This window comes from Pleurodeles waltl, chromosome 5, assembly GCF_031143425.1.
Source record: "Pleurodeles waltl isolate 20211129_DDA chromosome 5, aPleWal1.hap1.20221129, whole genome shotgun sequence".
Taxonomy (NCBI): domain Eukaryota; kingdom Metazoa; phylum Chordata; class Amphibia; order Caudata; family Salamandridae; genus Pleurodeles; species Pleurodeles waltl.
In genome coordinates, this window is record NC_090444.1 from 849711192 (window position 1) to 849734098 (window position 22907).

Sequence of the window (22907 nt, forward strand, 5' to 3'; positions counted from 1 at the left end):
TGATGTACTCAGACACCTTCTCTGGCCAACAGCACGCTGACTGCAGGCATGTCCTCCAGCAGTTTGCTGAGCTCTTTTCCCTAATCCCTGGTCAGACACACCTGTATACCCATGATGTGGACACGGGAGACAGCATGCCTGTCAAAAACAAAATATTCAGACAGTCTGACCAAGTTAAGGAAAGCATCAAAGTGGAAGTCCACAAGATGCAGGAGTTGGGAGTGATTGAGCACTCTGATAGTCCCTGGGCTAGGCCAGTGGTCTTGGTCCCCAAACCTCACACAAAAGATGGCATGAGAGAGATGAAGTTCTGTGTGGACTACAGAGCGCTTAATTCTGTCACCAAGACAGATGCTCATCCCATTCCAAGGGCAGATGAGTTAATTGACAAATTGGGTGCTGCCAAATACTTGAGTACCTTTGACTTGTCAGCAGGGTACTGGCAAATAAGAATGGCACCAGGGACAAAAGAGAAAACAGCATTCTCTACACCTGATGGGCACTACCAGTTTACTGTGATGCCCTTTGGCTTAAAGAATGTCCCTGTCACCTTCCAAAGGTTGGTGAATCCTTGTCGCTTGGAGTCCTTTAGTGCAGCTTATCTTGATGATATTGCTGTTTACCTCCAGCTGGCAGGATCGCCTGGTCCACCTGAAGAAGGTTGTGCAGGCCCTGCAAGCAGCAGGCCTCTCTGTCAAGGCATCTAAATGTCAGATAGGGCAGGGTACTGTGGTTTACTTGGGACACCTTGTAGGTGGAGGCCAAGTTCAGCCACTCCAACCCAAGATCCAGACTATTCTGGACTGGGTAGCTCCAAAAACCCAGACTCAAGTCAGGGCATTCCTTGGCTTGACTGGGTACTATAGGAGGTTTGTGAAGGGATATGGATCAATAATGACAGCCCTCACAGAACTTACCTCCAAGGAAATGCCCAAGAAAGTTAACTGGACCGTGGAATGTCAACAGGCCTTTGACACCCTGAAACAAGCTATGTGCACAGCATCAGTTCTAAAAGCTCCTGATTACTCTGAGCAGTTCATTGTGCAGACAGATGCCTCTGGACATGGGATAGGACCAGCCTGTTGCTTTCATTAGCAGGAGGTTACACCCCAGGAAACAGCATTGGAGTGCCATTGAGAGGGAGGCCTTTGCTGTGCTCTGGGCCCTGGAGAAGTTGAGATCATACCTTTTTGGTACTCACTTCATAATTCAAACTGACCACAGACCTCTCAGATGGCTCAAGCAAAAGAAAGGAGAAAACCCTAAACTGTTGAGGTGGTTCATATCCCTATAGGGAATGGACTTTATAGTGGAACACAGACCTGGGACTGCCCATGACAATGGAAATGGCCTTTCCAGGTTCTTACACTTAGAAAATGAAGACTTTCTTGGGAAAGGTTAGTCTCATCCTCTTTTTTTTTTTTTTTGTGGGGGGGGGGGGTGGGGAGTTGTGTAAGGAAATGCCTCCTTGGCATGGTTACCCCCTGACGTTTTGCTTTTGCTGATGCTAAGTTATGATTTGAAAGTGTGCTTGGACCCTGCTAACCAAGCACCAGTGTTCTTTCCCTAAACTGTACTTTTGTCTCCACAATCGGCACAACCCTGGCACTCAGGTAAGTCCCTTGTAACTGGTATCGCTGGTACCAAGGGCCCTGATGCCAGGGAAGGTCTCTAAGGGCTGCAGCATGTCTTATGCCACCCCAGGGACCCCTCACTCAGCACATGCACACTGCTTCACAGCTTGTGTGTGCTGGTGGGGAGAAAATGACTAAGTCGACATGGCACTCCCCTCGGAGTGCCATGCCAACCTCACACTGCCTGTGGCATAGGTAAGTCATCCCTCTAGCAGGCCTTAAGGCCCTAAGGCAGGGTGCACTATACCACAGGTGAGGGCATATGTGCATGAGTACTATGCCCCTACAGTGTCTAAGCAAAACCTAAGACATTGTAAGTGCAGGGTAGCCGTAAGAGTATATGGTCTGGGAGTTTGTCAAACAAGCACTCCACAGTACCATAATGGCTACACTGAAAACTGGGAAGTTTGGTATCAAACTTCTCAGCACAATAAATGCACACTGATGCCAGTGTAGAATTTATTGTAAAATACACCCAGAGGGCATCTTAGAGATGCCTCCTGAAAACATACCCGACTTCCAGTGTAGGTTGACCAGTTTCTGCCAGCCTGCCACACACCAGGCATGTTGTTGGCTACATGGGGAGAGTGCCTTTGTCACTCTGTGGCCAGGAACAAAGCCTGTACTGGGTGGAGGTGCTTCTCACCTCCTCCTGAAGTAACTAACACCTGGTGGTGAGCCTTAAAGGCTCACCCCTTTTGTTACAGCACCCCAGCTAGTGGAGATGCCCGCCCCTCCGGCCACTGACCCCACTTTTGGCAGCAAGGCTGGAGAAGATAATGAGAAAAACAAGGAGGAGTCACCCACCAGTCAGAACAGCCCCTAAGGTGTCCTGAGCTGAGGTGACCCCTACCTTGAAAAATCCTCCATCTTGAGTTTGGAGGATTCCCCCAATAGGTTTAACGATGTGTTCCCCTCCCCACAGGGAGGAGGCACAAAGAGGGTGTAGCCACCCTCAAGGACAGTAGCCATTGGCTACTGCCCTCCCAGACCTAAACACACCCCTAAAATCAGTATTTAGGGGCTCCCCAGAACCTAGATTCCTGCAGCCTTAACAAGAAGGACTGCTGACCTGAAGCCCTGCAGTGAAGGCGGAGACGACAACTGCTTTGTCCCTAGCCCTACCGGCCTGTCTCCCAACTTCTTAAAAAACTGCAACAGCGACGCATCCAACAGGGACCAGCAACCTCTGAAGCCTCAGAAGACTGCCCTGCACACAAGGACCAAGAAACTCCCGTGAACAGCGGCCCTGTTCAACAACCTTCAACTATCTTGCAACAAAGAAACAACTTTAAAGACTTCCCGCCAGAAGCGTGAGACTTTCCACTCTGCACCCGACGCCCCTGGCTCGACCTGCGGAAAACCAACACCTCAGGGAGTACTCCCTGGCGACTGCGAGCCCGTGAGTAACCAGAGATGACCCCCTGATGCCCCCAGAGCGACGCATGCAGAGAGAATCCAGAGGCTTCCCCTGACCGACACTGCCTGTAACAAGGGACCCAACGCCTGGAACCAACACTGCACCCGCAGCCCCCAGGACCTGAAGGAACCGAACTCCAGTGCAGGAGTGACCCCCAGACGACCCTCTGCCTAGCCCAGGTGGTGGCTACCCCGAGGAGCCCCCCCTGTGCCTGCCTGCATTGTTGAAGTGACCCCGGGTCCCTCCATTACTTCCTATCTAAAACCTGACGCCTGTTTGCACACTGCACCCGGCCGCCCCTGTGCCGCTGAGGGTGTACTTTCTGTGCCTGCTCTTGTCCTCCCCGGTGCCCTACAAAAACCCCCTGAGTACTTACCTGCTGGCAGAGTGGAACCGGGGCACCCCTCTTCTCCACTGAAGCCTGTGTGTTTTGGGCATCTCTTTGACCTCTGCACCTGACCGGCCCTGAGCTGCTGGTGTGGTAACTTTCGGGTTGCCTTGAACCCCCAACGGTGGGCTACCTTGGACCCAACTTTGAGACTTGTAAGTGTTTTACTTACCTGCAAACCTAACCTTTACTTACCTCCCCCAGGAACTGTTGATTTTTGCACTGTGTCCACTTGTAAAATAGATTACTGCCATTTTGACAAAGACTGTACATGATATTGTGTTCATTCAAAGTTCCTAGAGTACCTAAGTGAAATACCTTTCATTTGAAGTATTACTTGTAAATCTTGAGCCTCCTGTTTATAAAATAAACTAAGAAAATACATTTTTCAAGATAAAAACCTATTGGCCTGGAGTAAGTCTGAGTGTGTGTTCCTCATTTATTGCCTGTGTGTGTACAACAAATTCTGAACACTACCCTCTGATAAGCCTATTGCTCGACCACACTACCACAAAAAAAAAAGCATTAGAATTATCTATTTTTGCCACTATCTTACCTCTAAGGGGAACCCTTGGACTCTGTGCACACTATTTCTTACTTTGAAATAGTATATACAGAGCCAACTTCCTACACCTCCTATTGGAGTATTGTCTATCTAGTGTTTTGGTAATGTGTTACTATAATATGGAGCCTTTATTTTCATAACACTGAGTGTTTTCTTTCACTTATGGAGGTGCTGTGTGACTACAGTGGTATTGAATGAGCTTTGCATGTTTCCTAGATAGCCCTTGGCTGCTCATCCACAGCTATCTTCTAGAAAGCCTGGCTTCTAGACACTGCCTACACTACACTAATAGGGGATACCTGGACCTGGTATAAGGTTTAAGTACCTCAGGTACCCACCACACACCAGGCTAGGTTCCTACCATCAGGACATGAGTGAAGTGTCTCAAACATAGGGCGCATCAGCCTAGTGAGTACAATGTTAAGATTCTATGATGGAACAGGTGGAAGTCTAGGTGAAGCTAACTGTTTAAGCCCTTCCAGGAAACTTTTAATAACAGTGATTCTGAACAATGAGATGTTCTTTATTTTATGAATAGGCATTTATAGCTGCAAGATGTAATCTGATTGGAGTGTAAGCTAATTTGGCTTGCAGCAAATGCAGCAAGTAGCAAATAATTTATTGGACAGATGCTTTCATTGGATCAATGTGATGGGACTGGCAGTAGCAAACAGAACTCTTCCATTTTGCTGCATAACATGATCTAGTTGTTGGTCTGCATGCCTCCTTTAAAATTTCCATACATTCAGGAAGTAAACCAAGATAACTTATTTCTATAACTTCAGGAGTTGTAGCGCTAGGTTAAGCGATTTGGACTCTGGGAGCCTGATCTGTCCAAGGTCCTGTGTGAGAACATCCGGCTTGATGGGGAGATTCTGATGAGAAACTTGAGTTCCGGAAGTGTTGTGAACCAAGGTTGACGTATCCAAGTGGGTGCTACCAGTATCATAGTTAGTGATGTCTGTTTGAGCTTGAGAATCAGAAAAGGAATGCGTGGGGGAGGTGGAAAAGTTCATCCATAGAGCATTGCCCTTGGAGAGAGGGTGAGGACATCTGGACGCGTAATTTGGGCATTTTCCGTTTTCTGCTGTGGCAAAAAGATCTATTTAAGGATTTCCCCACTTTTGGAAGTATTTTGTAAGGACTTGTGGGTGGAGTTCCCATTCCTGGACTGGTTGATGCATCCTGCTGAGCAGGTCTCCAAAGTTGTTGTCCGTCCCTGGGAGATCCTCTGTCAGTAGGTGAATGTAGTGGTAATAAGCCCATTTCCATATTGTCTGTGCTAGTTTTGATAACTGGAACAATCGTGCCCCCCCCCCACCCAGTTTTTGTAAATAGTACATTGCTGTCATATTGTCTGTCTGTACACAGACAATTTTGTGTGTGAGGTGAGGTAGAAAAGCTTTGAGGGCTAGAAATACCAACTGAAGCTCTAGATAATTGATGTGCGTAATCACAAAGCCCCTGCAGTGTGAAGCTCCCCAACCTGTCAAGGATGCATACGTCCTCAGAATGAGTTGTGGGACAGGGTCTTCAAAAGGCCTACCTTTTAAGAGGCTGGTGGAGTTCCACTATTGCAGAGAGTGGTAGGTTTGGTGGTCTATCAACACTAGATCATAAAGGCAACCCTGTGACTGAGACAGACATTGCTGTAGCTGACGTATGTGGAGTATGGCATGAGGTACGATGGCAATGCAAGATGCCATCATCCCCAATAGCCACATGACAGTTTTGACTGTGGGAGTGTGATTCTGTTGATACTAAGGAAGCAGTGGCCGGACGTTTTATATCCGAGCTGCACAGTGGTATGCTAATCCTGAGTGTTGAGAATGGCCCCTAGATATTTTTTAATCTGAAGGGTTTGTATGAGATTTTACAAAATTGATTGTGTACCCTAACTTGTGAAGAAGGTTCATTGTAATTAGTGTGTGTGACTGGCACTGTTGCAACGTGCTAGCTTTGATAAGCCCGTCGTCCAGGTATAGGAATACATTAATCTTTTCTCAACTGAGATGTACTGCAATCACTGCTAGATATTCGGTAAATACTCTGGGAGCAGTTGTAACCTCAGAAGGTAGACCTTTGAACTGATAATGTTTGCCAGCAATCATAAATATTAAATATTTGTGGTGAGCCGGATGGATGGGAATGTGGAAGTATGCATCTTTGAGGTCAAGTGCTGTCATAAAATCTCCTTGCTGAAGGAGTGGAATGACGTTCTGAAGAGTGACCATGTGAAAATGTTCTGAAAGAATGTATTGAGTTAGGTGCCTGAGATCTAAGATGGGTGTGAGTGATCAGTCTTTTTCTGGAATGAGGAAATATAGTGAATATACTCCGGTTCCTTGATACTGGGGTGGAAACGGTTCTATTGCCTCCTTTCAAAGAAGAGCTTGTACCTTTTCTTTGAGCAGAGTGAGCTGTTCTTGAAATAACCTGTGCATGCAAGGGGGTACTGGGAGGTGTGGTTATGAACGCCATGCAATAATTATGTTGGATAATGTTCAGGATCCATTGGTCAGATGTTATTTGTGTCCGTTTAGTGTAGTAGTCCTGAAGGCGTCCCTGAACTTGTGTTTTGTGGGGTTTGGGTATGTTGAGGTAGTCAGAGTTTTGTTGTAGAACCTGAGCCCCGAGGGTTGCTTTCCTTATCCCAGCCTCTGAAATTATGACCTCTGAATGTTCCTCTGAAACAGCCTCTGCTACAAGAAACTGAGACTCATTTCTTTTGGGAGGTATAGGGTTCAGATAAAGCTGTTTATTTGTAACCCCCTCTATAGTGTGGCCGACAAAAGTATCCTCTTTACACCTGTGATTGTAGAGCTCCCATGGCCTTTGCAGTGGCAGTGTCGTTTTAAAAAAAAATTCCAAGGTGGAATCAACCTGTGGCCCAAAGAGTTGTTCTTTATTTAAAACTGCTTGCTGTACTTTTTGCTTAAAACCAGAGCACCGAATCCACGCATGTCTTCTGATTAGGACACTTGTGTTTATGCCTCTTGCTACTGTATCTGCAGCATCCAGTGCACTCTAGTAGAGTTATCAGAAATGGATTGCCCCACTGACACAATTTGTGGGCCACGTTTGCAATGCTCCTCTCTGGGATATTGGAGGAGATCCTCCATTTCATCCCAGTGAGTTCTATCATATCTCAGGAGTAAGGCTTGGGTGCTGGCTATCCGCCAATGATTAGCGGCTTGCGAAGCCACTCTTTTGCCTGCCGTATCAATCTTTTTACTTTGTCAGGTGGGAGAGAGTCTCCAGTGGCCTGGTTATTGGCCCTTTTTCTGGCTGTAGTAGCCACTATAGAGTCTGAAGGCACTTGTGATCTAATAAATAAATGGTCATAAGTTGCTGGCTTGTATTTATCTACCATTGGCGTTATTATTCTTGAACAGATAGGCTCCTGAAAAATGTTGTTTGCATGCCGCATCATACCTGAGAGCATTGGGAGATATTGGGTGTCCCTGTGTGTGGTGGTAAGAGTGTCAAACAGAAAATCTTGTTCATTATGATCTTTATGTAAAGCTACATTATGGTACGCAGGTGCCCTAGCAATGACTTTTTGTAACTGGTAGTATCCTCTGGAGGAGAAGGTCTAGCAGGATACAAGTGTGAGGCAGTAATTATAACCGGGTCTGGATCATAAGAATCCCAGGGATCCTGCTCTCGTTCTATGACCTCTGAATGGTGTTCCTCAAATAATGGTGATCTTTGTGGAGTGTGGTCTCCTTAATTTGGAAACGTTGGAGAATGAGAAGGAGGAGAAGTAGAAGCAGGGCGAACAAGCTACCCTGTGGAAACATTCTTTTCCGTAGAGAGTTTTTTAGGTGGTGTGGTGTTCAGTGCCTCCGGAAAGGTTAGCTTCCTTTAAAAGTAACTGTATGGAAATCTACAATTCGTCCTGTGCTGTCTTAAATATACATTTTGAGCTGCCCAGCATCCATTGTCTCTAATATAAGCTGAATAGGATGAAGGCGTGGTCAAAGAGTTGCTTGTGTCCAAATGCTGAGAAGGAATTTGTTCCTTTGGTTTTTGCGCTGAAATTTGTGGTCGGTTCTCTCATCCAAAGTTTGGCGGCTGGAAACCAATGGGGTCGGTGTCGAGAGCTTCGTGGTGCATTGTCAGACCAAAGTTGAAGAGGTCGAAGCCTAGGATGCAGCCACAGTCTTCCCACCTTTTGGTGCTGATCCGATGGAAGGGGCATCTGAAATGTCTTTCCGAGTCTGACCATGTCTTGAATGCAGTGGTGGTCTGGTGATCTCGGTATAAAGTATTTTTGCAGTTTTTGTGGTAAGAGGTGAGGCCACTGTACTCACGGTATGTGCTGGAGTCAGTTATTGCCTTTTGATGTCGTATTGTACATCTGAATCCAAATCTTGGATGGTGAAAGCTTCCTAGAGGGGCTCCTCCTGCACATGTTCTTTCCCAAAAATATCCAGCGTGCTGTATGGAGATCTGCATGCCATCTCTAGCCTACGGACTTGTCAGTCTCTTAGCATCTCCTGTGACCAGAACGATCAATATGCCTCACAGGTAGCTTCTTGATTGTCCGGCGAGAAGCATAAGTTACACACCCAATGATGATCAGTTTAAGAATACTTGTACAATGTACAATACAGTTGAAAAAAAAAGACAGAGGAAAAGTCTCGGACCAGAGTGAGTCGAAGAAAGAGCGAAGAACTACACGTCCGAACCAGATGATGGAGAGAAAACAATATAACAAACGACTCGATGCCCATGCGCAGTATCACCGAAAGGGAGGAGTCATTTGATCCTGTGAAAAAGCATCTTCTTTGAAGAAAAATAACTTAACACTCCGGACCAAACACTAGATGGCAGGACAATGCAGCACAGGTGTATCTAGAGCAACACATGCCATCAAACCTAATTTTCCTTTGCAAAGCCTTTTGACTTGGGCTTTCATGCTTAGAGAACTGTCCCTAAAAACAGCCTTCACTCAATGATTCTTTATGGCTACTACTGCTGCTGAAGTGATGCAAGTAAAACATATTTAACTTACTATTTATTTTTGTGGTTTACTTTCGGCTTTTGCAATTTACAAACCCATTTTCAAATTCTTTGGGTCCTCAGAAGTGAAGTACAATACATTATTATGACAATAAAAACACAATATGAACATACCAAACCAAAAAACTGACTGGGCAAACAATGAAGATGTATTGACAAAAGTATACAAATTAAAATAAAGAAAAGGCACAAACCTGCACAATCCTGCTCAGGTGGCAATCAGCTGCGAGTTCCAAGCCTTGCTTCTCAGCCCAAGCCTCAATATGGCCAAGCTGCTGGCGGATGATGGCTCCCCAGTAATGCGAACACAAGCCTGAGTCGGGCTCAGTGACCAGCCTGTTGAAAAGCCACATGTTGACAAAGTGGAAGAGTTGAGAGAAGAGCTGGATGGTAAGGGCTGCATTCACTCTACAACGTCGCAACAAGGACATGGCTCCAGTCAGTGTATGTAAGACATCATCTAGAGAAGGGCAAAGCAAGAAACATGTTATAAACAATGACTTTCGCTGTTCAAAACATTTCACTGTACCTGCTTACTACAAAGCCACCTTGCGGAAGGGTATGTATTCAATTACATGTTCATTAGGTTTTGATTTTCTACATTAGTGGGCTTGTGTCCTCTTTTATTTGAGCGCACAAAAGCAGCGTATAGCAGAAAAAAAACTTCTACTTGATTTGGGAGTGAAACACAAAGGGACACATTTGGAAATGATAAAGTACCAATTTCAATAATTTTTTTTTTTTTTTTTTACTTCTAGGTCAGAAACAGACAGTTTAAGCACAATGACTGAATGCCAACAGCAATACTGACTGCACCATATGAATTGGAGCTTTAATCTACTTTGCATCTATAAGCTTCAAATACCATTATAGTACAGAGACTGCTTTACCTTGGTCAATCATACAAACTGTCAATAAGAAAGATCAAAGTCTGGAAAACTATTGGCATTAAATATGTTGGTTTTCGCACCACCAAAAAACTACAACCATTTGTTTTTTTTTTTACCTCACTGTTGAGTTTAAATATTTACCAAAATATTTTAAACGTATTAAAGTTTGAGGGCTTGTTTTGACATTGTGCTCCACAACTCGTTCCCTTCCTCAACTGATGGACCGGAAGCGGTGCTAATTACTGAGCGGATTTTGTTGCTCCTTGCAGGACTGTTGGACTTGTGACTCTACAAGCACTTTAAATAGCAGATTTCAATTTACACAGAACCTTTTCTGACCTACAAGAATGACAGACAGGGAAGGCTTAAACCTTAAAAGGTGTATTTTTAGATTTAAAGTCACACATAAATCAATTAATATAGCCAAATTCAAGTGCAAAGTTCAATTTAAGTACAAAATCAAAGATCTCAGTTAAATTCAAGTCAGCAAAATACAAGGTACTGAATGAGATGGCAATATGAGAGCACTGATTCACCCCCTAAGGTCGGTAGGATAGAGCTCTAAATCACATCCAAAAGACCACATTTTTATAAGGTTCTGAACGGTGGAATCCAAACATTCAATACAGTTGCACATGATTCGCAAAAAATAGACCAATCAGAGTTTACTAAAGCCAAACAGTTGCAAGCACATTTTGAAAATCTCTCATTATTCAACAATATAGAGCTTCTCACTCATACCACCTATACTGAAAATATTGCTACAGTTTGTGAGATTCTGCTCAGACAGCTAGGTAAGACTTTGGACATGTACTGTGCTACTGAAAACCGCTTGTGAATGTTTCTGTCTTTGCTTGAGAAAAATTACATGAAAATATGAGTTTATCCACTTGGTGTAGAGCACAGGCAGCAAACATTAAACACAATTAAGCAGAAGTCCAACAAGTCCAACGTTAGCTAGAGTTTGAATTTCAATAGTTCAATGCATTTGTTTAAAAAAGAAAATATCAGTTTATGTCACTTACTAAATATAAAATAATGCAACATACTCAGAGGCGGAGGAAATACACTTTACAGTCGTGCAGGTTTACATGGATGCTTATTCCAAACCATCCTCTAATGTGCTTTTGCTTTTTCCTCTCTTTAGAATTACCATCAATCCCATTCCACACAGTGGTTACCTCTACCCCCTGTGGTCTCACAGCAGAGCACAAGGGCTTCACACCAGCTTTGTCGAAACCTGTGAGTGAATATTCAGATCCATACCTTGCAGTTTTGCTTCATGTAGAAAAATAAGAAGAGCCAGATAAAGCAGTGACCAACAACGTCACCAGGTGCCAAAATCTTACAAATCTGAACGTTCTTCCAGTGAACATGTTGGTAAATAACCATGTTATTTATTGAGTACATAATTCCAATTAAGTGATTGCTATGTAATGCATTTGTCTGTGATTGTAAGGTTAATTGGAAATGTTCCTGCAGTACATTCTAACAGCCAAAATAATGAATTATTTACATGTTCATATAGTGCACCCGCACTACAAGAATATGAAGGCACTTAAAATAAATTAATTCCAACAGTATAAACAGGAATAACTTAAGCAAAATAGTTCCATTAAAAGATCACGATGATACCAATAACTGGATAAACCAAGCTTTAAAGAATGCACAGATTACAATTAGATAGACACAGAAAAAAGTGCATTTTTCAAAGGTTAGTGAACGTGAAAAGGGTTGATTTGGTTTTAATTTAATGGTGGAAAGAGGATTCCAAGAAGAGATTGCTGCACATAAATGTACAGAGAAGTAGTGTTTCTGTATATGAGGTTTTGAAACAAGGAATTTTCAACTGTAGGGAGATTCAACTAGGGAGATTTAACGTCTTAAGTCCTTTAGGTGGCACGATGGGGAGGAGCTTTTGTCTCTTCAGATGCAAGGCTTTAAGTGAAGGAGCATACTTTGGCTTCTTATTTCAGTAACAATGAAATTCAGTGTAGATCTCGTAGAACAAGTGGAACGGTCAATGTTGCTTTGATTCAGTTACACATCTATTGAGTGTAGTCCTAAAATGAGTGAGGAGAGGTTTGCCCACTAAGACAGCATTACCAAAGTAGCCTGGAGACACCTAGGCTTGAAATTGCCATTTTCAGGTAGGCCAAGAGATCAGACAGCTTTCCGAACAAGTGAAGAAATTAAGGAAAAAGTTTCCAGACTTGGTAACCTTGGTGATGTAAGATATTAAGGGTGTAGGCCACAGGTCTTCAAACATGGGGCAGGCACTCCTGGGAGACCTTGAACTGAGCTCAGGGTGGATGCCAGGCACTGGCCAAGAGAAGAATTTTGCTAAAAATCCTTATTTCTTTTTAGAAAGAAAAAAACAGGCATTGACCATTCTACAACAGACCATCAGTAACCTCTTGTGGCACTCAAATCCTAAGAGTAGATGTCAAAGGGAAATGTGTTCTAAATAATCCTTAAAGGCCTTTTCCTAATATTTCTCATGAAGAATCACTTTGTGGATAGTTTTACACTTTAGAAGACCAGGCTGCCCCTGGTATGTTGGCAGTCATGTATTTGACTGCATTTTTAAAAGGGATAACTGTGTTTCATCGCAATGTCTGAAATATTAAATATGCGTAGAGCTGGCAATTTTATACAATCATTATTTGAAAATATGTTTGTGTTTAAGGGGACCCAATTTGTTTATGATTTTTTACACGGGGGAGTTTGAAGACCACTGGTATAGGCTGAGATGAAGTCTAATGGACTTAATAAAAGCTAAGGTGATGGTCAAAAGCCTTCTCTTGCCACGGCATTTGAGTGGTTTCAAATTTAATTCTGTGTTTGGATGAGAGGAATTCTCAGTTGTGTGGGTTGGGACGTAATATGCTATTCATATATGCAGAGCACTGACACGACTTGTGTAATGCTTCCAACAGTAGCCACCTCCAAGAAATACATAATAGCAGAACTAATATAGTCTGCTATCATGAAACTCCTAAACACATTTACAATGTACCTAATTCTTTACTGACCACATCTATTTAAAATCAGGTCTACTTCAACAGAACCAAGATAGAAGATTTCCTAGCTTTCTCAATCAAAAATGCCACTGAAGCCATAGTATGTGTGTAATGAACCTGTCTGCATACCTCTTCACACCAAATTACTTCTCAGAAGAATTTAAAATGTTAGCATAACCAAAGTGCACCTTTACTGCATGAGACTGCATCAACACCATATGATCTGCATATAATGTTGCTCAACGGCATAGTAACCTCAGGCCTGCAGTAAGAAAAAGAGCAAATTCATATGGCACAGGAACATACTCATAGTACGCTACAAATAACCATTTCAGGATTGAACAAATCACTTTTCTCCCCTTAATTGATAGCAACCATTAGTATAAGATGTACTGCACATACATACATAATAAAGAACCATTTGCTGTGACCAAATACAATGAGACCTGATAACCATGACTGGCCAAAGAGAAAACCCAGATCAAAGCAAAGCCACAGTCAAATCATTAATGGACGGTAGCTGGTTTCTAAGACCGAAAATGGAGAATTAAGAAGGAAATGAAAATGTCACTTACCCAGTGTACATCTGTTCGTGGCATCAGTCGCAGTAGATTCGCATGTTCTGCAATAGCTCGCCATCTGGTGTTGGGCCGGAGTGTTACAAGTTGTTTTTCTTCGAAGAAGTCTTTCGAGTCACGGGACCGAGTGACTCCTCCTTTTGTCTCCATTGCGCATGGGCGTCGACTCCATCTTCGATTGTTTTTCCCCCGCAGAGGGTGAGGTAGGAGTTGAATTGTAGTAATAGTGCCCATGCAATGGAGTGACTAAGTATGCACTTATTTAAGGTTGAGATGATACATATATAAATAATTGAAGGTAACTTCCAAACTGCTACAGGCTCCCGGGGAGGCGGGTGGGCACATGCGAATCTACTGCGACTGATGCCACGAACAGATGTACACTGGGTAAGTGACATTTTCAGTTCGATGGCATCTGTCGCTGTAGATACGCATGTTCTGCATAGACTAGTAAGCAGTTATCTCCCCAAAAGCGGTGGATCAGCCTGTAGGAGTGGAAGTAGTTTGAAATAATGTTCTTAATACGGCTTGACCTACTGTGGCTTGTTGTGCGGATAACACGTCTACACAGTAGTGCTTGGTGAATGTGTGAGGCGTAGACCATGTGGCTGCCTTACATATTTCTTGCATTGGGATGTTTCCTAGAAAGGCCATGGTAGCACCTTTCTTTCTGGTTGAGTGTGCCCTTGGTGTAATGGGCAGCTGTCGTTTAGCTTTAAGGTAGCAGATTTGGATGCATTTAACTATCCAACTGGCTATACCTTGTTTTGATATTGGGTTTCCTGCATGAGGTTTTTGAAATGCAATAAATAGTTGTTTAGTCTTTCTGATGTTTTTTGTTCTGTCAATGTAATACATCAATGCTCTTTTGACATCTAATGTATGTAGTGCCCTTTCAGCTACGGTATCTGGCTGTGGAAAAAACACTGGAAGTTCCACTGTTTGATTTAGATGGAACGGTGAAATAACCTTTGGCAAAAATTTAGGATTGGTCCTTAGGACGACCTTATTCTTGTGTAGTTGTATAAAAGGTTCCTGTATTGTAAACGCCTGAATCTCGCTTACTCTTCTTAGGGAAGTAATGGCGATGAGAAATGCCACCTTCCAGGTTAGGAACTGTATGTCGCAGGAGTGCATGGGTTCAAAAGGTGGACCCATAAGTCTAGTTAGGACAACATTTAGGTTCCATGAAGGAACAGGTGGTGTTCTTGGTGGTATAATTCTCCTAAGGCCCTCCATGAATGCTTTAATGACTGGTATCTTATATAGGGAAGTTGAATAGGTAGTCTGCAGGTATGCAGATATTGCTGCAAGGTGTATTTTAATGGAAGAGAAAGCCAGGTTAGATTTTTGTAAGTGAAGCAAGTAACCCACTACATGTTCTGGAGTTGTGTGTAATGGTTGTATTTGATTAATATGGCAGTAGCAAACAAACCTCTTCCATTTACTTGCATAGCAGTGCCTGGTGGATGGCCTTCTGGCTTGTTTTATGACTTCCATACATTCTTGGGTAAGTTGTAAGTGCCCGAATTCTAGGATTTCAGGAGCCAGATTGCTAGATTCAGCGATGCTGGATCTGGGTGTCTGATCTTTTGGTTGTGCTGTGTCAACAGATCTGGCCTGTTGGGCAATTTGATGCAGGGTACTACTGATAGGTCTAGTAGCGTTGTGTACCAGGGTTGCCTTGCCCAAGTTGGTGCTATCAATATGAGTTTGAGTTTGCTTTGACTGAGTTTGTTTACCAGGTAAGGAAGGAGAGGGAGAGGAGGAAAAGCGTAAGCAAATATCCCTGACCAGTTCATCCATAGGGCATTGCCTTGGGATTGTTTGTGTGGGTATCTGGATGCGAAGTTTTGGCATTTTGCGTTCTCCCTTGTCGCAAACAAGTCTATCTGAGGTGTTCCCCAGAGTTTGAAATAAGTGTTCAGAATTTGGGGGTGAATTTCCCATTCGTGGACCTGTTGGTGATCTCGAGAGAGATTGTCTGCGAGTTGATTTTGGATCCCTGGTATAAATTGTGCTATTAGGCGAATTTGGTTGTGAATTGCCCAACGCCAAATCTTTTGTGCTAGCAGGCTTAACTGCGTGGAGTGCGTCCCCCCCTGCTTGTTTAGATAATACATTGTTGTCATGTTGTCTGTTTTGACGAGAATGTATTTGTGAACTATTATTGGTTGGAAAGCTTTTAGTGCTTGAAAAACTGCTAGAAGTTCTAGGTGATTTATATGCAGTTTTGTTTGATGTACGTTCCATTGTCCTTGTATGCTGTGTTGATCGAGGTGAGCTCCCCACCCTGTCATGGAAGCATCTGTTGTTATTACGTATTGTGGCACTGGGTCTTGGAAAGGCCGCCCTTTGTTTAAATTTATGTTGTTCCACCATAGAAGCGAGAGGTAAGTTTGGCGGTCTATTAACACCAGATCTAGAAGGTGACCCTGTGCTTGTGACCATTGTGATGCTAGGTACTGTTGTAAGGGCCTCATGTGCAGTCTTGCGTTTGGGACAATGGCTATGCATGAAGACATCATGCCTAGGAGTTGTAGTACCATCTTTGCGTGTATCCTTTGTGTTGGATACATGCGTTGTATGATGGTGTTGAAATTTCGAATTCTTTGTGGACTTGGAGTGGCTACTCCTTTTGATGTGTCTATTATGGCTCCCAGGTATTGTTGTACCTTGCGCGGCAGAATTTTGGATTTTGTGAAATTGACGGTGAACCCTAGTTTGAAGAGGGTTTGTATGATATGGTTTGTGTGATTTGAGCACTGTATTAACGAATGGGCCTTGATTAGCCAGTCGTCTAGATATGGGAACACATGTATTTGCTGCCTTCTTATGTGTGCAGCGACTACCGCTAGGCATTTGGTAAAGACTCTTGGTGCGGTTGTTAATCCGAAAGGCAGTACCTTGAATTGGTAATGTATTCCTTTGAATACAAACCTTAGGTATTTCCTGTGCGATGGGTGTATTGGTATATGGAAATAAGCATCCTTGAGGTCTAAAGTTGCCATGTAGTCGTGTAGTTTTAGCAATGGCAATACTTCTTGTAGTGTGACCATGTGAAAGTGGTCTGATTTGATGAAAGTGTTCACTACTCTGAGGTCTAGGATTGGTCTCAGCGTTTTGTCCTTCTTTGGTATCAGAAAGTACAGTGAGTAAACTCCTGTGTTTATTTGCGTGTTTGGCACTAATTCGATTGCATTCTTTTGCAATAGTGCCTGCACTTCTATCTCCAGGAGATTGGAATGGTGTGTTGTCAAATTTTGTGCTTTTGGTGGTATGTTTGGAGGGAATTGTAGAAATTCTATGCAATAACCATGTTGGATAATTGCTAGAACCCAAGTGTCTGTAGTGATTTCCTCCCATGCTTTGTAATAATGACTTATTCTTCCCCCCACTGGTGTTGTGTGGAGGGGGTGAGTGACATGTGAGTCACTGTTTAGTAGTAGGGGTTTTGGGGCTCTGAAATCTTCCTCTATTTCTAGGGAATTGCCCTCCTCTATATTGTCCCCGAAAACCTCCTCTATACTGTCCCTGGTAACTGGACGGTGTTGCTTGTGAGGTGCTGGCTTGTGTGCTTTGACCCCGAAACCCCCCTCGAAAGGGCGTTTTACGGAATGTGCTGTAATTCCCTCTGCTCTGCGGGGAGTAGAGTGCGCCCATGGCTTTGGCAGTGTCCGTATCTTTTTTGAGTTTCTCAATCGCTGTGTCCACTTCTGGACCGAACAGTTCTTTTTCATTAAAAGGCATATTGAGAACTGCTTGTTGAATCTCTGGTTTAAATCCAGACGTTCGGAGCCATGCATGCCTTCTGATAGTCACAGATGTATTAATTGTCCGTGCAGCTGTATCTGCAGCGTCCATGGAGGAGCGGATCTGGTTGTTGGAAATGGTCTGTCCCTCCTCAACCACTTGTTTTGCCCTATTTTGTAAGTCCTTGGGCAGATGTTCAATGAGATGTTGCATCTCATCCTAGTGGGCTCTGTCATAGCGCGCAAGTAGTGCCTGGGAGTTCGCAATGCGCCACTGGTTTGCAGCTTGTGCTGCGACTCTTACCAGCTGCATCGAACTTGCGGCTTTCTTTATCTGGGGGTGGTGCATCTCCAGATGTGTGGGAATTGGCCCTTTTCCTAGCTGCTCCTACAACGACAGAGTCTGGTGGCAGCTGTGTAGTGATGAAAACCGGGTCTGTAGGAGGCGCCTTATACTTTTTTTCCACCCTTGGTGTGATTGCCCTACTTTTGACCGGCTCCTTAAAGATTTCTTTCGCGTGCCGGAGCATACCAGGGAGCATAGGCAGGCTTTGGTATGAGCTGTGGGTGGAGGAGAGTGTGTTGAATAAAAAATCATCCTCGACCTGTTCTGAGTGGAGGCTTACGTTGTGAAATTGTGCTGCTCTAGCCACCACTTGAGAATACGCGGTGCTGTCTTCTGGTGGAGATGGCTTCGTAGGGTATGCCTCCGGACTGTTATCTGACACTGGGGCGTCGTATAGGTCCCATGCGTCTTGATCTTGGTCACCCTGGCTCATGTTGGTGTGAGCTGGGGAATGTGAAGGAGTTTGTGCTGGTGAGACGTTAATCACAGGTGGAGGAGAGGGTGGTGGGGTAACTCTTTTCACCACTTTTGGTAGTGGTGTCTGTTCAGTCTGGAACTCCAACCTTCTCTTTCTCCTAATGGGGGGAAGGGTGCTTATTTTTCCTGTCCCCTGCTGTATGAAGATACGCTTTTGCGTATGGTCCACATCAGTTGCTTGTAGCTCTTCCTCAAACCTATGCTTTTGCATCTGGGAGGTTAGCGAGTGCTCTTCTGTATAAGAGCCTGAAGCTGGGTCGCTTGCAGTTTGTTTCGGCATCGAAACCCTGTCTGCGTGTTTTTTCGGCTCCGAGGTGACTTTTTTCTTTTTCGGGGCCGAAACCTCTCGGCGTCGATCTTCTTCGGTGCCGCTGTCTCGGCGTCGAGCCGTGTCCACACCGGTATGTCGGTGTCGAGGCTTGTCTCCAGCACTTTCTCGGTCCCGAGAAGGCTGCGTGCCGGTGTCTCGACCGGAGTCGGACGACCTCGGCGCTGTTTGGGCCTTTTTCGGTGCCGACGGTCAGTCACCGAATTTATGGGTGGAGCCATGGCCGGATGGCAGTGGCGTCCCCTGGGCCTTGTAAATGTTTTTCTGTGTGGTTTTCGACGTCTTACTCACGGTTTGTGTATCGTCGAATCCTTCGGAGTCCGATTCTTGGATCGAGAAGGTACCTTCCTCTTCCTGCTCCTCGAACTCTCGGTGGGCTGTCGGCGCGGACGCCATCTGAAGTCTTCTGGCTCGACGGTCTCGGAGTGTCTTTCGGGACCGGAACGCACGACAGGCCTCACAGGTGTCTTCACTGTGCTCAGGTGACAGGCACAGGTTACAGACCAAGTGTTGGTCTGTATAGGGGTATTTATTGTGGCATTTGGGGCAGAAACGGAACGGGGTCCGTTCCATCGGCGTTCTTCAGCACGCGGTCGGGCCGACCAGGCCCCGACGGGGGATCGAAAAAACTACCCCGAAGGGCACCGGAGCTCTTCGATGCGGTGTTGAATCTAAGTACGCCGATCCCGAACGCAACAATACCGACGAAAATCTTCCGAAATTAGCTATCTTTCCGTTCCGAAACTCGGAGCGACAGGAACACGTCCGAACCCGATGGCGGAAAAAAAACAATCGAAGATGGAGTCGACGCCCATGCGCAATGGAGACAAAAGGAGGAGTCACTCGGTCCCGTGACTCGAAAGACTTCTTCGAAGAAAAACAACTTGTAACACTCCGGCCCAACACCAGATGGCGAGCTATTGCAGAACATGCGTATCTACAGCGACAGATGCCATCGAACATGTTACTAATCCCATAAGCATATGTTTGTGGCATGTACTGCGGTAGATTCACATGCTGTGCATATTCTTGCCATCTAGTGTTGGGCACAGATGTGTGCAAATTGGTTTTCTTCGAACAGGTCTTTCGAGTCACAACATACCTTGACTCCGCCTCTGGCTGGTAATGTGCATGGTCACCAACTACACTATTAGATTGTTTTTCCTGCACGGTGGGTGACGATGCAATGTGAAGTGAAGAGATAGAGAGGGGTTCATGCAAAATAGAGGAAACAGAGAGAGAAAGATCTGTGGCCATAGGCGCCTGAGGAGGAGGGTTGCCGCATATTAATCTACAGCACTACATGCCACAAACGTACAAGTTACTTACCTTCGGTAATGAAATATCTGGTAGAGACATATTCTAGTTGCAGATTCCTTATCTTAGAATTTTCCCCCAGGCGTCAGACTGGATCCGGAGATTTTTTCTTCGAGCAATACCCTTGTGCGTCAGTAGGTGGAGTCGGTCGACTCCGCAGGCATCGTATGCGTCGTGGTCACCGTCGGGAGTAGTACATAGACGCCGCCCTCGCGCAGTGAAGACAGTTTCTTTTAACGACTTTCCACACCAGATCGCAGAGCCACTAAGAACACTGAGATTGGTGCACCAGAGCTAAGGACCTGAAAGGGGGTAATCCCTGTCCCTAGAAATCAGTTCGCAAGCGGGGAGGATGGGTGGGCGGTGAGGAATCTGCAACTAGAATATGTCTCTACCAGATATTTCGTTACCAAAGGTAAGTAACTTGTACATCTGATAGAGACTTCTAGTTGCAGATTCCTTACCTGAGAATAGATACCCAAGCAATGCCATCCTCGGTGGTGGGCTGCAAACTAAGATCATACTAGAAAGTCCTGCAGGACTGAACGACCAAAGTAGCCGTCCCGACAGACCTGACTGTCCAGGCAGTAATGCTTAGCAAACGTGTGCAGAGACGCCCACGTAGCTGCCTCACAGATATCCAGGACAGGAACTCCGTGTGCTAACGCAGTGGATGCAGCAGTGGCCCTGGTAGGATGAGCCCGCAAGCCGTCGGGAGGTTGCTTTTTCGCCAAAGCATAGCACATTTTGATGCAAAGAAGCACTCATCGAGAGATGGTACGTTTCTGTGCTGCCTTCCCTTTCTTTGCACACACATAACCAACAAAGAGTTGATCATCCACCCGGAAGTCTTTAGTACGATTGAGATTGAACGTCTACACTCTTTTTGGGTCCAGACGGTGGAGTCTCTCCTCCTCATGCAGAAGGATGTGGGGGTGCGCAGAAGGTAGGCAAAGTGATGGACTGACCTACATGAAACGGTGTAACCACCTTAGGAAGGAAGGAAGATCTAGTGCGTAACACCACTTTGCCGGGGTGTACGGACACGTATGGAGGTTTTGAAGAAAGGGCCTGAAGCTCACTCACCCTGTGAGCAGAGGTGATGGCGATGAGAAAGACAGTTTTGAATGTGAGGAGCCGTAAGGGACAATTATGTATAGGGTCAAAGGGAGTACACATCAAGAAAGTAAGCACAAGATTAAGATCCCACTGAGGCATGATGAAGGGAGTGGGAGGAAATAAGTTGGTGAGCCCCTTTAAGAATCTACTCACAAGAGGAGATTTAAAGAGTGAGGGCTGATCAGGAAGCCTAAGAAAGGCAGAAATGGCAGACAGATACCCCTTAAGGGTACCCAATGCAGAGCCCTGCTGGGCCAAGGAAAGAATGAATAGAAGAACCTCTGAAAGGGGGGCAGATAGGGGGCCAACAGATTGTTTGGAGCACCATGCCACAAATTTATTCCAACAACAGGCGTATATACAGTTTTAGTCGAGGGACGCATGGCTGCCAAGATAACATTGCAGATTTTGGGTGGAAGGGCAAATGCCGTCAACTGTTGCGGCTCAATCTCCACGCATGAAGGTGAAGGTTGGACAGGTTCTGGTGGAGGACCGTCCCCTGCTGCTGTGACAGAAGATCCGCCCGAAGAGACAGTCTGGGTGGAGGATCGATGGACATGCTCAGTAGTTCGGGATACCACACTCTTCAAGCCCAGTCTGGACCCACCAAGATAACTTGGGCCCGGTCGGTCTTGATCTTCTTGAGAACTCTGGGCAGAAGAGGGATAGGCGGGAAGGCGTTACGGAGGCTGGAGTTTCACTCGAGACTAAAAGTGTCTCTGAGCGAGTGCCTCCTTGGAAACTCCAACACGCAAAATAGCGGACATTGCGCGTTCTCTGCGGAGGCGAACAGATCTAACCAAGGCTCTCCCCACTTGACAAAAAGACCTTGCGCCACCTCCGGATGGAGACGCCATTCGTGATCGACAGTGCGTCGGCGGCTGAGTTTGTCTGCTCTGGCGTTGAGAGAGCCCACCAGATGTTGAACCATCAGGGTAATGCCCTGATGTTCCAGCCATGTCCAGAGGCACAGAGCCTCCTGACATAGGGTCCAGGACCCTACCCCGCCTTGTTTGTTGGAGTACCACATGGCGGTAGTGTTGTCCGTGAACACCTGCACCACTTTCCCTTTGAGAGAGGGAAGGAATGCTTTCAACGCAAGTCTCATCGCACGGAGCTCCAGCATGTTGATGTGGAGTCCCGACTCCGCTGAAGACCAGAGGCCTCTGATCTCCGCCTCTCCCATGTGGCCACCCCAACCCAGAAGCAACGCATCTGTCACTATTGAGAGATCTGGATGGGGAAGGGAGAGGGATCTGCCATTGACCCAATTGGGATTCGAAAGCCACCACTGCGGGTCATTTGCAGTCCCCTCCGAGATCTGGACCATGTCGGAGAGATTCCCCTGATGCTGCGCCCACTGGAACTTCAAGTCCCACTGCAGAGCCCGCATATGCCACCTGGCATGTGCTACTAGCAGGATGCAGGAGGCCAAGAGGCCCAGCAACCTCAGAGTCTGTCTCACCAAAACCCAAGACCAAGGCTGAAAGATCAGAATCATAGCCTGAATGTCTTGGACTCGCTTTTGGGGAGGATAAGCCCGAAACCGCACTGTGTCCAGAACTGCCCAGATGAAAAGGAGCGTCTGAGAGGGAGTCAGGTGTGACTTCAGCAGGTTGATAGTGAACCCCAGCAGGTGCAGGAGGTTCGCCGTAGTCTGGAGGTGTGAGACCCCTCTCTGGGGCGAAGGCGCCTTCAACAGCCAGTCGTCTAGATAGGGGAAGACTGAGACGCCTAACCTAAGCAGATGAGCTGCAACCACCGCCATCACTTTCGTGAACACCCGAGGGGCACTGTTAAGGCTGAAATGGAGCACGGTAAACTGAAAGTGCTTGTGACCTACCACGAATCACAGGTAACGTCTGTGGGCAGGCAGGATGGGGATGTGGAAATAAGCGTCCTGCAAGTCCTACGCTACTATCCAGTCTTCTGGGTCTAAAGCAGACAGAACCTGAGCCAGGGTGAGTATTTTGAACTTCTCCTTCTTGAGGAAGTAGTTCAGGTCCCTAAGATCTAGGATAGGGTGCAAGCCGTTGTCCTTC

At 45.6% G+C, this 22907-nt stretch overlaps 1 protein-coding gene across 13 annotated transcripts in view; it reads right to left on the reverse strand.

Moving 5' to 3' along the window:
• Positions 1 to 22907, reverse strand: part of AFDN (afadin, adherens junction formation factor) — a 1710163-nt gene that overhangs the window by 985734 nt on the left and 701522 nt on the right. For all 13 annotated transcript variants that reach the window (XM_069234921.1, XM_069234923.1, XM_069234919.1 and 10 more), the window contains one exon: positions 9230 to 9495. In XM_069234921.1, the coding sequence (XP_069091022.1) occupies positions 9230 to 9495 (266 nt within the window). The remainder of the gene's footprint in view (positions 1 to 9229; positions 9496 to 22907) is intronic.